The following is a 14,944-nucleotide window of genomic DNA, read 5'->3' as shown; positions in this document are numbered from 1 at the left end:
GCCACTGATTTAACTTAGGCCGCTTTTGAGAATACCACCAAAAGGTTTGTACGCGCATGATTTGCTGCTTGCTTAATAGTGCGCGCTCACTATCAGCATTTTCATAAATTGAAAACAAACAAAAACCGCTGAGATTTATGCCTAGGAAAACTGTTTTAAGCACGTTCACGTCCGAGGTGTTGTATAATACAAATAGTGAATGGTCTTTATTCGTGCAATGGAACAATATTTTGCATTCGGTGAAAGATGAGACGCTCCATTCAACTCGGCTGCGCCTCGTAGAATATAGCGTCTCTTATCTTTCACCTCGTGCAAAATCTTGTACCATTGCACTCATGACCATTCACTATTTGTATACTATGTTCCTTTTGCAGGCCAAACAAATTAAAAGATTAAATTCCAACGGCATTTGAAAGATAAGATAATACTAATTTAGATCTTCCTTGAAAAAGGGGGGCTTGAAAATGTCTTCAAGTGGGAAAATAACGACTATTAGTTGTCGAATCGACTTAGGAGCTATAGAGCCAGTAAGTAATAGTCTTGATTTTCAGACCATTGTACCGAATGGTCGTACGTTTTATGCTGCGCAAAGATTTAATCAGTTAAATTTTGGCCATTACAAGAAGTGGGTTATTGATGTAGACAAATGCTCATGTACCCTTTATAGCTCATTATATGTATGTTTTTTACCAAAGAAGAAAAAAGCTAGTCAGTCACTCAATAGTGTCTGACAGTGAAGTCTAGCAAGTAAACAGGTTTCCTTGCATAATTTGAATATTAGGACACTGCTAAAGTTTAAAGTTCACAGATAGGACATACATGACATATTCATAATTCCTGCAAAGTTCTACAGATTTTGAGGTTGGTTGCAAAAGGGACATAGTATATTTAAAGGTATGGGAAATTTGTATTTTGGAATATATAAACCAGCAGAAGAACAAATATTTAGAAAAATGAGTAACTCCAATATAATCATATATCAAAGCATTGCGTCTGGTATCTGAGTACCAAAAGAGATCATTGCTTTCAATAAGGAAGACTGTTTTCTATGACAAGGCGGATTACACAAGCTTGTTGCCTTTTTATTGTGTAACTTTAAAAGCTAATTAATTGAAGGTGATAGGCATTTCTTTTAACATACTTACGGCAATGAAATACCTTGCCTGTTCACATAGTAAAAGGTCATGTTGGGTATAAACTTGGTCCCAAAGTAAGAAATGGAATTGAAAATCTCAAGCACACAAACCCATTTTGCAGCTGTATCATCAGACCTCTTTCCTCCCTTTTCCTCCATCGACTGAAAATATATTAAAGCATAGACTTAGTTATATCAAAATGTGAGTTGATACATTCACAAAATGTAATTTATAAGCTTGGTAGCCTTATTTTTCATTTCGATACAGGAACAAGAATCAGAGACTGTTTTGTTGGAGCTTGTTCCTCCAGCCTTATGGACTAAGAGTGACTCATATTAAAGGAATGGACAACATCATCGCCGATACGCTTTGTAGAGCATAGGCATATCTACTGCACAGTTGTAAGTTGTAAAACACCATGAAACAGGCCCTGATCTACCTATAATACAAGATTTATTGAATAAAGCACATGAGAGTATTGTAACAAACTCTACAAAATACTAAAGAGCTTCGAGTATTATCAAGTGACATAGTGTACACTGACATAACAGTAGGAAATATAAAACTGAAATCTGAAAGCGCTGCAAGGTAGAGGGGGGGGGGGGCATTGACATTCAGCGCGTTTCTATTAAAAGCCATTATCCGGTTAATGGCCGATAAGGGATGAATTTTGCCATATAGAAACTGAGTTGCTCCGGTATTATCCGGATAATGGCCGTGAGAGCGGTGTCGCGTTCACGGGCAAGAAGGATATTGCAGGGGAAGCTAACCAGATTACGTAAGTAGAAACTCACCTCGTTCCGGTAGAGTGCACATAGCACAGAGAAACCAGAAAGCAGAGTGATCACGTGATCGGAATATTTTACATCGATGTGCGCGACACTACAATCCCAGGTTGACCTAGCAGTCCCTCAATACTTTGCAGTGACCTTAGCCAAAGTTTGATGAACTTTTATTCACTGCCGTGTAATCGGAGCAGTGTATTTTTCAGGAAAATGCGCGTAGATAGAAACTGCCCTTCCCTGCCAATTGTAGACTATTTCCTTTAACCAGATAAATTCAGTATAACTAATGGAAACACGCTGATTGACACAGAGATCTCGGTTATGGTAAGCAATATGAAGATGAAAATTGGTACACATATTGAATAAAGTATACACAACATGCTTCCATCCAATGTTGGCAATACCCTATACTGTTACATGAGGACTAAACAATGTGGAAAGATAGTACAAAGCATTGAATATAAATTCAAATCAAATATTAGTCTTCTTTGGACGTGTTTTAAACGTTATTATATACCTCACTTAAGAAATCCAGCCATCTGATTGGTCGAAATTGCATTCATAAACTTAAACTATTCCTGTAAAATTCCCGGTAAAATTCCAAACCCATGTAATAGTTTTAAAAAATAGTTCTAAAATCCCAGTAACCATTTTTACCCATAGGTTTACATGTTAAAAAATGGTTTGAGCGATCGAGGATACCGTACGTGTGCGAAGAATTGGTCGGTATTTTCATACAAGACAAGACAATTCCAAACAAGACAAAAATGGCTAAAGAAACTCTCCCAAGATTTCAACTTATCAAATGCAAGACTCGCTGACAGCAAGAACAACAAAAAGGGTACGTGAAATTATCCATAAACACGTTCGTTTAGTTGCTGAAAATGGAGTACCAGCATAGACGTAGACGAAAATAGATCTAGTCTGATCGCGCACCCGATGTTGTGTGCTGAAATTCTTCCCATAGAGATTGCACGCAATGCAGTCTCTATGCAGTCTACGTGCATTGCGCGACCATGCAAAAAAAGTCTATTTTTTTTTTTCAATTCGAGATTCAAACCTTTATCTGTTGTGATCCTGAAGGTGATACTCAATAAGTGAGGTGTCATATGAAAGCGCAGGTTCTTCTCCATATTTCCCACAGGGCCGGCCCACCCCCAAAATTGTAAAAATATCTTGCTTAGACTAGAATCTAGATCTAGTCTATAATCTCAAAGATACACTCATAAAAAACAACCGTGCAGATAAACTAGAGAAAGGCCAAGGTGGTGTCATTAGTTGACTCTTTTGTTTTCGGCATATAAAAGTATTAATGACTGCTTTAATATTCGAGAAATAGTTGTTTTTATACGCTCTCGGGAAGGTTACAATTGGGCTATTGCCCTCGGCACGCCTCAGGCAATAGCACAATTCTAACCTTCCCTTGAGCGTATAAAAACAACTATTTCTCTCAAGGCAGTCATTAATACTATAATATGCCTTAGTACGGATATGGGAAGTTACAAAATATTAAATCTTCTTTAGCATAACAGAATACATGGACTTGGCAACAGTGTTCAATGGCTATAGGGTATGCATACAAACCTCCAACAAGCTCCTACGTCTTTGTAAATCCAACTCTTGGTCGAGTAGCTCGCTGATCTGAAAGAGTTGAGTTAGGATAAAGAGCATTTATAAAGCATGTGATCCAAACAGGACACTGTGACCCCAAATTTTATATCTATATAGACATTTTTATAAATACATGTCATTAAAAAATCGGTCGGCATCATTCTTTTAAGTTTCAATCCATGTTTTATAAAAGGCAACACTTTCCCTGTTGGAGCCAAGTGTACATGTACCTAACTAATTACCCAGTGACATTATTAAACGGCTAAAAATGGTGGGAGGACAGAACAAAACATTGAGGGCAGCTTGGCAGCAATGATCGATGGCTACAATTATGCAAACAAACCCTGTTTTCTGCAGATGTGTAAAAAGACAACTCTGGGTAGGCTGGCTTGATCATTTGAAAAAGAGTTGAGGAGGGATTCAAGATCATTTATAAAGCATGTGATCCAAAGAGGATAATATGACCCCCAAAGAGGGTCGTTTGAATTATTCCCCTACCCCCCCCCCCTGGATATAAGGTATTATACAACGCCTACTAAGATTCTTGCAACCTCATTGGTCAATTCTTGATCACATGACATGCGCTAAAAGTACCATTGAACGGCATCATTGACGCGGAGTGCAATTTCGTTTGATCCTTTCGCACCATTGCACTCTGACGTCACTAACGATGTACAAAGTATATGGTGAGCTAAGTGACGTCAGAGTGCAATGGTGCGAAAGGATCAAACGAAATTGCACTCCGCGTAACAATAAACATAAAGTTTTGTACGCGCGGCGCATGGTACGCGCATGGTTTGCTGCCTGCTTAATAGTGCGCGCTCACTATCAGCATTTTCATAAATTGAAAACAAACAAAAACCGCTGAGATTTATGCCTAGGAAAACTGTTTTAAGCACGTTCACGTCCGAGGTGTTGTATAATACAAATAGTGAATGGTCTTTATTCGTGCAATGGAACAATATTTTGCATTCGGTGAAAGATGAGACGCTCCATTCAACTCGGCTGCGCCTCGTAGAATATAGCGTCTCTTATCTTTCACCTCGTGCAAAATCTTGTACCATTGCACTCATGACCATTCACTATTTGTATACTATGTTCCTTTTGCAGGCCAAACAAATTAAAAGATTAAATTCCAACAGCATTTGAAAGATAAGATAATACTAATTTAGATCTTCCCTGAAAAAGGGGGCTTGAAAATGTCTTCAAGTGGGAAAATAACGACTATTAGTTGTCGAATCGACTTAGGAGCTATAGAGCCAGTAAGTAATAGTCTTGATTTTCAGACCATTGTACCGAATGGTTGTACTTTTTAAGCTGCGCAAAGATTTAATCAGTTAAATTTTGGCCATTACAAGAAGTGGGTCATTGATGTAGACAAATGCTCATGTACCCTTTATAGCTCATTATATGTATGTTTTTTACCAAAGAAGAAAAAAAGCTAGTCAGTCACTCAATAGTGTCTGACAGTGAAGTCTAGCAAGTAAACAGGTTTCCTTGCATAATTTGAATATTAGGACACTGCTAAATTTTAAAGTTCACAGATAGGACATACTTGACATATTCATAATTCCTGCAAAGTTCTACAGATTTTGAGGTTGGTTGCAAAAGGGACATAGTATCTTTAAAGGTATGGGAAATTTGTAGTTTGGAATATATAAACCAGCAGAAGAATTTTTTTTAGAAAAATGAGTAACTCCAATATAATCATATATCAAAGCATTGCGTCTGGTATCTGAGTACCAAAAGAGATCATTGCTTTCAATAAGGAAGACTGTTTTCTATGACAAGGCAGATTACACAAGCTTGTTGCCTTTTTATTGTGTAACTTTAAAAGCTAACTAGACTTGAATTTGTCACTTAGACGAATTAGGTGATACGTATGATATTGGTTTACATAACGAAGAATACATTACACGATATCATATTATTTTATAAAATGCTTCTCCCATTATGATCTATCCATATGTCAAGTTTAAATTGTGTCGATCCCTTGATCATTATGGATCTAGGGAAGATAGATTGAGACAATATATGATCATTGACTCTATGCAGTAACCAGTTAAACCTTTGACTCTAATTTACATCATGAAGAACATATTTTGATGATTTTATCTTATTCAAAGAAATGAAAATGTAATTGATAAATGATTATCATCATTATGATAATGATGATCATGATGATAATGATGATGATAATGATCATGATCATGAGCGTGATCCTGATATCTCATTGGAAAAATGAGGGATGATTTAGATAGCATATAGTCTCAGCTACAACATACTCAAAAGTCAACGAAATCCAGACAGGAATAATGGCGATATTGCTCGCAAAAGACAGGAATGTAGAATCCAGATTTGAGAAAAAGTCATCTCCCGTAGGGATTACACGCAAAAAGTAATGGATTAAGTGAAAATAGGGTAATAATAAAGTAAATAGGGTTGTTTTATACATTATTTGCGAATCTACATGTTTTAATAATCAAAAGAGATGGTACAGTGAAAGGTCAAAAAGAAAAAAAAGTGAAGAAAAAAATTGTTGGAGACACCCGGACTCGAACCAGGGATCTCGAGGTTGGAAGTCAAGTGCGTTACCGATATACCAAAACATTTCCCATAGCGATTACACGTAAACGGGAAATGGAATGCTCAAAGCCTACTTTGCAAGTGAAATATGAGCATAATCCCGGCATCTGATTGAAAAATAAAAGGCAAACTAGTGATAGCTTATGGTCTCAGCTACAACATACTCGAAGCTCAGCGAAAACAAAGCTAAAACAATGGAGATTTTGCTCGCGAAAAGACAGGAATGTAGAATCCAGTTTTGAGAAAAAGTCATGTCCCATAGAGAATACACGCAAAATGTGAAAAATTGACATGCCTCCTTTAATCGCAAATATACGACATGATGTCTTTGTCAAAATGAAAATTGTGGTTACCGCATTTGTAGGAAATTTTCTCCGCTAGAACATATCAAAATTTGGAAGAAAAACGATTAATATCTACAGAGATACAATCAATTTTCCAAAAATATGCTGACGTCTTAATATGCAAATTGAAATTTTGAGTTTGGAGGCCATTATGATTACGTCATGAGTTAATTGAGGGTCAAATGAGACATAAAATCATATTTCCAACTCATAATCTATCCAAATATGAAAAAATATTGGGAGTTCCTATCTATTCTGAAGAGTTACAATGAATTTTGTATAGGCATCTTTTTGCCCATGTATTGTGGATAAAGATAATGCAGATCCGCGCGTGCTGTCAACTTTGACGGACGCTCATTGCGTTATTAAAAGGTGAACAAGTTATCAAAATGCTTGGAAAAATGTACCAAATATGATGACAGAAAAAATTCGGCGATTCTATGTTGCAAAATGCAAGTACGCCCAAAAAACGCGCGCGCGATTTTTTGTCAAATGCTTCATATCGCCTGAAACGTATGCAAAAAAAAATTGGGATGATTTAGAGCATTTTAAATTTTTGCGCGCGCGTAAACGCGCGGACGAACGCGCACGCGCGCATTTGCGCACTTTTATTGACCTCAACTTGACCGGACGGATATTGATCTTAATCATGATAATTATGAATGAAAAATACCTTTCCGTTATGAAGATATGATCATAAGTTGATTTTCACAAAATGGCGCCTGGATGACGTCACCATCAATTTGACTCTCTAAAAAGTCACGCAGTTCTAAGTTAGACTAAGATCTATCATCGTGTCAAGTTTTATGATAATGTCTTTATTCAGTCTTGAGATATTCTGCGAACAAATTCGAGGAAGAATAATAAAAATAAAAATAAAAAATAAAATCTTGACGAAATCAATAGGTGATACGTAGACTTCGTACGTATCACCTAATTAATTGAAGGTGATAGGCATTTCTTTTAACATACTTACGGCAATGATATACCTTGCCTGTTCACATAGTAAAAGGTCATGTTGGGTATAAACTTGGTCCCAAAGTAAGAAATGGAATTGAAAATCTCAAGCACACAAACCCATTTTGCAGTTGTATCATCAGACCTCTTTCCTCCCTTTTCCTCCATCGACTGAAAATATATTAAAGCATAGACTTAGTTATATCAAAATGTGAGTTTATACATTCACAAAATGTAATTTATAAGCTTGGTAGCCTTATTTTTCATTTCGATACAGGAACAAGAATCAGAGACTGTTTTGTTGGAGCTTGTTCCTCCAGCCTTATGGACTAAGAGTGACTCATATTAAAGAAATGGACAACATCATCGCCGATACGCTTTGTAGAGCAAAGGCATATCTACTGCACAGTTGTAAGTTGTAAAACACCATGAAACGGGCCCTGATCTACCTATTATACAAGATCTATTGAATAAAGCACATGAGAGTATTGTAACAAACTCTACAAAATACTAAAGAGCTTCGAGTATTATCAAGTAACATAGCGTACACTGACATAACAGTAGGAAATATAAAACTGAAATCTGAAAGCGCTGGAAGGTAGAGGGGGGGGGGCATTGACATTCAGCGCGTTTCTATTAAAAGCCATTATCCGGTTAATGGCCGATAAGGGATGAATTTTGCCATATAGAAACTGACTTGCTCCGCCATTATCCGGATAATGGCCGTGAGAGCTGTGTCGCGTTCACGGGCAAGAAGGATATTGCAGGGGAAACTAACCGGATAACGTAAGTAGAAACTCACCTCATTCCGGTTGAGAGCACATAGCAGATAGAAACCGGAAAGCAGAGTGATCACGTGATCGGAATATTTTACATCGATGTGCGCGACACTACAATCCCAGGTTGACCTAGCAGTCCCTCAATACTTTGCAGTGACCTTAGCCAAAGTTTGATGAACTTTTATTCACGGCCGTGTAATCGGAGCAGTGTATTTTTCAGGATAATGCGCGTAGATAGAAACTGCCCTTCCCTGCCAATTGTAGACTATTTTCTTCAACCAGATAAATTCAGTATAACTAATGGAAACATGCTGATTGACACAGAGATCTCGGTTATGGTAAGCAATATGAAGATGAAAATTGGTACACATATTGAATAAAGTATACACAACATGCTTCCATCCAATGTTGGCAATACCCTATACTGTTACATGAGGACTAAACAATGTGGAAAGATAGTACAAAGCATTGAATATAAATTCAAATCAAATATTAGTCTTCTTTGGACGTGTTTTAAACGTTAATATGCCTAATACCCTTTTCTAACTGCACCGATTTTCATCGGATGCATCCGGACGCATCCGATGAAAGTGGCAGTTAGAAAGCAACAGAGGAGAAAAAGGCGATTAAATAGCCGATGAAAAGAAGAGAAATAGGCGATTAAATTCTCCTGCTCAAGAGCAGGAGAAATTCTCATTCCATCGGTGTGACACCGATGAAACGTGCAGTTAGAAAACGTTCGGGAGAAAAAGGCGATTGAAACAGCGATTAAAATGGTCAAAGGTCGCAGTATACGCGCGCTTTATCGTAACCAGCTGTGTTTGTTGACTTATGGTTGAACATGCTGCATGCTAGCTAGATGGAGCGCGGGCTTAATAATTTTGAATAATTCTTCACTTCCGGCAAGGGCTTGCCACAGCGAGTGAATTTCACCGGCAGTTAGAAACCGACAAGGGAAAAACTGCGGTTTCACCTTTGTTTACATAAGGAAAATTCAATCTGTATTTTCATCGGTGTGACTCCGATAGAGTGCAGTTAGAAAAGGGTATTAGTACGGACATGGGAAGTTACAAAATATTAAACCTTCTTTAGCATAACAGAATACATGGACTTGGCACCAGTGTTCAATGGCTATAAGTTATGCATACAAACCTCCAACAAGCTCCTACGTCTTTGTAAATCCAACTCTTGGTCGAGTAGCTCGCTGATCTGAAAGAGTTGAGTTAGGATAAAGAGCATTTATAAAGCATGTGATCCAAACAGGACACTGTGACCCCCAATTTTATATCTATATATAGACATTTTTATAAATACATGTCATTAAAAAATCGGTCGGCATCATTCTTTTAAGTTTCAATCCATGTTTTATAAAAAGCAACACTTTCCCTGTTGGAGCCAAGTGTGTACCTAACTAATTACCTAGTGACATGATTAAACGGCTAAAAATGGTGGGAGGACAAAACAAAACATTGAGGGCAGCTTGGCAGCAATGATCGATGGCTACAATTATGCAAACAAACCCTGTTTTCTGCAGATGTGTAAAAAGACAACTCTGGGTAGGCTGGCTTGATCATTTGAAAAAGAGTTGAGGGCTGCAAGATCATTTATAAAGAATGTGATCCAAAGAGGATAATATGACCCCCAAAGAGGGTCGTTTGAATTATTCCCCTACCCCCCCCCCTGGATATAAGGTATTATACAACGCCTACTAAGATTCTTGCAACCTCATTGGTCAATTCTTGATCACATGACATGCGCTAAAAGTACCATTGAACGGCATCATTGACGCGGAGTGCAATTTCGTTTGATCCTTTCGCACCATTGCACTCTGACGTCACTAACGATGTACAAAGTATATGGTGAGCTAAGTGACGTCAGAGTGCAATGGTGCGAAAGGATCAAACGAAATTGCACTCCGCGTAACAATAAACGTAAAGGTTTGTACGCGCGGCACATGGTACGCGCATGGTTTGCTGCCTGCTTAATAGTGCGCGCTCACTATCAGCATTTTCATAAATTGAAAACAAACAAAAACCGCTGAGATTTATGCCTAGGAAAACTGTTTTAAGCCCGTTCACGTCCGAGGTGTTGTATAAAACAAATAGTGAATGGTCTTTATTCGTGCAATGGAACAATATTTTGCATTCGGTGAAAGATGAGACGCTCCATTCAACTCGGCTGCGCCTCGTTGAATATAGCGTCTCTTATCTTTCACCTCGTGCAAAATCTTGTACCATTGCCCTCATGACCATTCACTATTTGTATACTATGTTCCTTTTGCAGGCCAAAAAAATTAAAAGATTAAATTCCAACGGCATTTGAAAGATAAGATAATACTAATTTAGATCTTCCTTGAAAAAGGGGGGCTTGAAAATGTCTTTAAGTGGGAAAATAACGACTATTAGTTGTCGAATCGACTTAGGAGCTATAGAGCCAGTAAGTAATAGTCTTGATTTTCAGACCATTGTACCGAATGGTCGTACGTTTTATGCTGCGCAAAGATTTAATCAGTTAAATTTTGGCCATTACAAGAATAACGTGATCATAATAAATGATCAGAGTCATTCTGGGAGAGTCAAGGATAGACAAAACAATTGCTGGCATAGGCCAGAAATAGCGCGCGCCTTTTACAGCTGTTTAAGCGGTGCCTTTGTGAGACAGCGACATGTGAAATTTACCTCTGTAAAGAAACCGAAAATGCGCACAGCCAGTGAATCTACAACGGTGGAGTTATGCGCGCAGTAAGCGTGGGAACGCCGTGTGCAAGATTTTCTCACTTTCGACTTTATCTCCGCTCGGAGAAGTCCTTTTTCGAGAAGGCTCTACAATAATGTATACTCAATTATTGAGTATACAGATAAGTCTAAATAACGAGAGGAAATCCCAGTATATCGAAAGATGGGAAAGCGGAAATCAAGCCAGAGCCGGGTGGCCCGCCAACGCCCGCCAACCAAAGATTGCTAGGCCTAGACAGTCTACAAGATTAAGGCAGTCTAGCAACGACACCACTCAAGACGTACTCGGCACCTCAACTCCCCGGCGGGCGGGGCGGCCAAAACGGGCGAGACACTCGAGCGGTAACCCCAGCAGTGGACGCTCAGCCACTACCAGCATAAACCCGGCTCCGGAGACTGACGGACCACAATACAGTGGAAACGAGACAACTGGAGCGAACCAGTCATCAAGCCAGCCGCCTTCACATGCACAGCCAATGCAAGGTGAGGTAGACGTAGCTATGCAATCACATCTACCAGAAATATCACAATTTAGTGAAACAACACGACATAGATCTAACAATCTTGAAAGCGAGAGGGAAAGCAACTTGGTGGTTTCCTTCCCCTCGATTGTACCAAACACCGGTAGCCTACACGCTGGCTTTCAATTACAAACTACACACAACGAGAGTGACACTAGGCCTAGAGCTAGTCATAATTTGAGGGATAATGAAGCCCATCCTCCCACACGGGCAAGCAGTGTCGGGCAACCGACTCAGTCAGGCGCTACTGCCTGGGATACAAGGGGGGAGCACAGTGGTGCACACACATATAACACAGATCAGTCGCCCTTGTTTCCGGTCACTGATAGACTGGGGACTAAAGTACACCCCAACATGAAGGAAAAAATATGGAGAGGGCAATATGTAGATTTAAACACACTTCTTGAGACACAAAACATAGCAACACAATCAATGCCAGAGGCAGTAGACGAACAAGCCCCTAACCTAGCAATATCTCACGAAGGGGGAAGGTTAGTGCTGAAACCCGCTACCTCTAACAAAAATAAAATCGTGTCCATTGAACGGTGGACCGATGCATTTCTTGTATATACCAGTATTTATCTAGAAGCCAATCCAACTCGCTCACATGAGCTTCTGAAATATGGGCAACTAATCCGATCTGCTGCCTCTCGGTACTATGGGTATGGTTGGAGAGACTACGATGTCGAATTTCGACATCGCATGCACAGAAAAGGCGGGTTGTGGTCATCAATAGATGGGGAATTGTGGCTCCTTCACGTAATAGGTGGGGGATCTCCGCGAAACATGCGGATACAAGACCGCCCCCAAACCCAACAGGGATCGTGGGCAACCAAGCGGGAATGGGCCACACCCCGGGGGTCGAGCACAATAAAGTTCACACCCAATATGAATAAGGGAAGGGCGCCATCTCGGGCACAAAACTTTCGTGGCGGAGAATGCTATGAATTCAATTACCGGTCAGGGCAATGCTCTAGACAGGCATGCCGCTTTACACACGCATGTACCCTTTGTGGTAACAAAGGGCATGGGAAAATCCACTGCACTGGAGTCCAACGGTCAAACCTCAAAGCCATCAAACCCAACAACAAATAACTGCACCTCCAGAAATGGGGAACAAACACAGAAGAATAATAAAGATATACATGGCAATGTGAAAGAAGATAATAACATAACGCAACAGATGAGTGACTTAATGTCTCTAGCACAAACACCAATTATAACCGAGAACTTAAAAGTTATGTTAAAGACGTATCCTAACAGGGAGGCCGCAGAATTTTTGAAAAAAGGCTTTACTGAAGGCTTCAAATTGAATTACACAGGCCCCCGCATGCCGGCTGATATGCCCAATTTAAAATCAGTGGAAAACAACAAACCAGTAGCACTTGAAAAAATTCAAAAAGAGGTAAGACTGGGTAGATACCTAGGCCCATTTGAAGTTAGGCCACTAAACAAATTACGGTCGAGTCCCATTGGACTGGTGCCCAAAAAGGTGCCGGGCGAATATCGTTTAATTAACCACTTGTCATACCCACCCGGGTATTCAATAAACGATTTTATTCCGGATAAAGTTTGCAAGGTTGAATACACGAGTTTTGATAAAGCAACAGAATTAATTGTTGAAGCAGGCATAGGTGCCGAGCTAGCAAAAGAGGACATCAAATCGGCATTCAGGTTACTACCGATTCATCCAAATGATTTTGAACTGCTCGGGGTCAAGTTTGACGGCAAATATTATATTGACAAATGCTTACCCATGGGTATCAGATGTGCCCCAGCATATTTCGAATCTTTTTCTACGTTTATTGAACATTGCGTTAGGGAAAGAATTGGCTCCAACAAAATAGTGCACTATGTGGATGACTTCTTATGTGTGGGTTCAATACAAAATGAAGAATTAACATGTAAACAAGTTGTTGATACATTAATATTAGTGTGCAAAGAACTAGGCGTTCCCCTAGCCAAAGAAAAATCAGAAGGGCCTACTACTAGATTGACATTTCTTGGCTTAGAGCTTGACTCAGTACTAATGCAAGTACGTGTACCACAAGAAAAACTGGTGGAAATAAGACGGAAAATCGGTAGGGCGCTAGCTCATAAATCAGCCACCGTCAAAGAGATTCAATCTTTGATTGGCTCCTTGAATTTCATTTGCAGAGCTGTACGACCGGGCAGAGCATTCCTACGACGGTTAATAGACTTAACAAAAGGGAAAAATGTGAAAAGTACCAGTATAATGTTGAATGAGGGGACCCAAGCTGACCTAACCATATGGCTCGAATTCCTGAACCACTATAATGGCATATCAGTCATCCCCCAGGAAGGGTGGGGAGGAGATAACGACCACGTTCTGTACACTGATGCTAGCGGGGAAATTGGTTTCGGAGCCTATTTTGAAGGCAAGTGGTTTAATAACAAGTGGTCGTCGCGCGAAATTATCGAGGGTACGTCAATACCATGGAAAGAAATGATACCCATACTACTCTCCATCGCTGCATGGGGGGAGGAACTCCAGAATAGGAGAATAGTCCTGTACACAGACAACATGTCAGTGAAGTTTGCAATAAACAAGCAGACATCATCATGTCCGAAAATAATGGAGTTATTACGTAAATTTGTGTTGATCTGCTTAAAGAAAAACATTGTCTATAAAGCAGTTTACGTACATACACTTGACAATGGTGTTGCCGACTCCCTTTCACGATTTCAGATGGGGCGATTCCGCAAACTAGCACCAGGAGCACGAGACCGACCAAGTCGTATACCTACGGGAATAGTGCTGACCTAGCAGCAGAAACACATAGACTACTAGGACAGTCCTTAGCAGAGGGATCACAGCGGGCATACCAGAGTGCTGTAGACTCATTTCAAGAGTTTCGATTGAATAGACAACTGAATACATCATGGCCTACAACAACTACACAGGTTATGGCATTCATCGCACACCTCTCCATTAATGGGAAATCATCATCAACCATCACAAAGCATGTCGCAGCGTTATCATATTTACACAATATGTACAGCTGGGCGGACCCAACTAAACATTTCTTAATTAAGAAAATGCAGGAAGGGAGCAGGCGCGACAGATCTATGGTAGACAGTAGAAGACCCATAACTTGGGAACTTTTAGAGACAATCATACCAACATTATACCTTGTATGCTATTCTCACTACGAATCAATGATGTTTCACGCATCATATTTATTAGCATTTTTGGGGTTTCTGAGAGTGGGAGAATTCACGATTCAAAGGAAGGGCGATGACTTAAACAAGGTCATAGCGAGGGATGACATCAAATTTTGCAGTGGCCCGAAGGGAAGCCTGCTAGTACGTATTAGATTCTCAAAAACCGACCAATACGGGCAAGGAACCACGATCAATATCGGTAGCAATGGGACAGATGAAAAGTGCCCTGTGAAAGCCATGAAAGCATACCTCCGTGTAAGACCTGATATAGATGGTCCGTTATTTTGTCATCGTGATGGGGCCC

General features: G+C 39.8%; 1 protein-coding gene across 1 annotated transcript in view; it reads right to left on the bottom strand.

The window, feature by feature from the left end:
* The window catches only part of LOC115921134, an 81,155-nt gene that overhangs the window by 28,993 nt on the left and 37,218 nt on the right, over positions 1-14,944 (bottom strand). Inside the window, exons 5-8 of the mRNA XM_030978259.1 lie at positions 9,351-9,407; positions 7,540-7,590; positions 3,506-3,562; positions 1,247-1,297 (exon numbers count right to left, since the gene is read on the bottom strand). Of these exons, the coding sequence (XP_030834119.1) occupies positions 1,247-1,297; positions 3,506-3,562; positions 7,540-7,590; positions 9,351-9,407 (216 nt within the window). The remainder of the gene's footprint in view (positions 1-1,246; positions 1,298-3,505; positions 3,563-7,539; positions 7,591-9,350; positions 9,408-14,944) is intronic.

This window comes from Strongylocentrotus purpuratus, unplaced genomic scaffold, assembly GCF_000002235.5.
Source record: "Strongylocentrotus purpuratus isolate Spur 01 unplaced genomic scaffold, Spur_5.0 spur5_contig_812, whole genome shotgun sequence".
Classification (NCBI taxonomy): Eukaryota; Metazoa; Echinodermata; class Echinoidea; order Camarodonta; family Strongylocentrotidae; genus Strongylocentrotus; species Strongylocentrotus purpuratus.
This window is presented reverse-complemented; position numbering and strand designations above follow the sequence as displayed.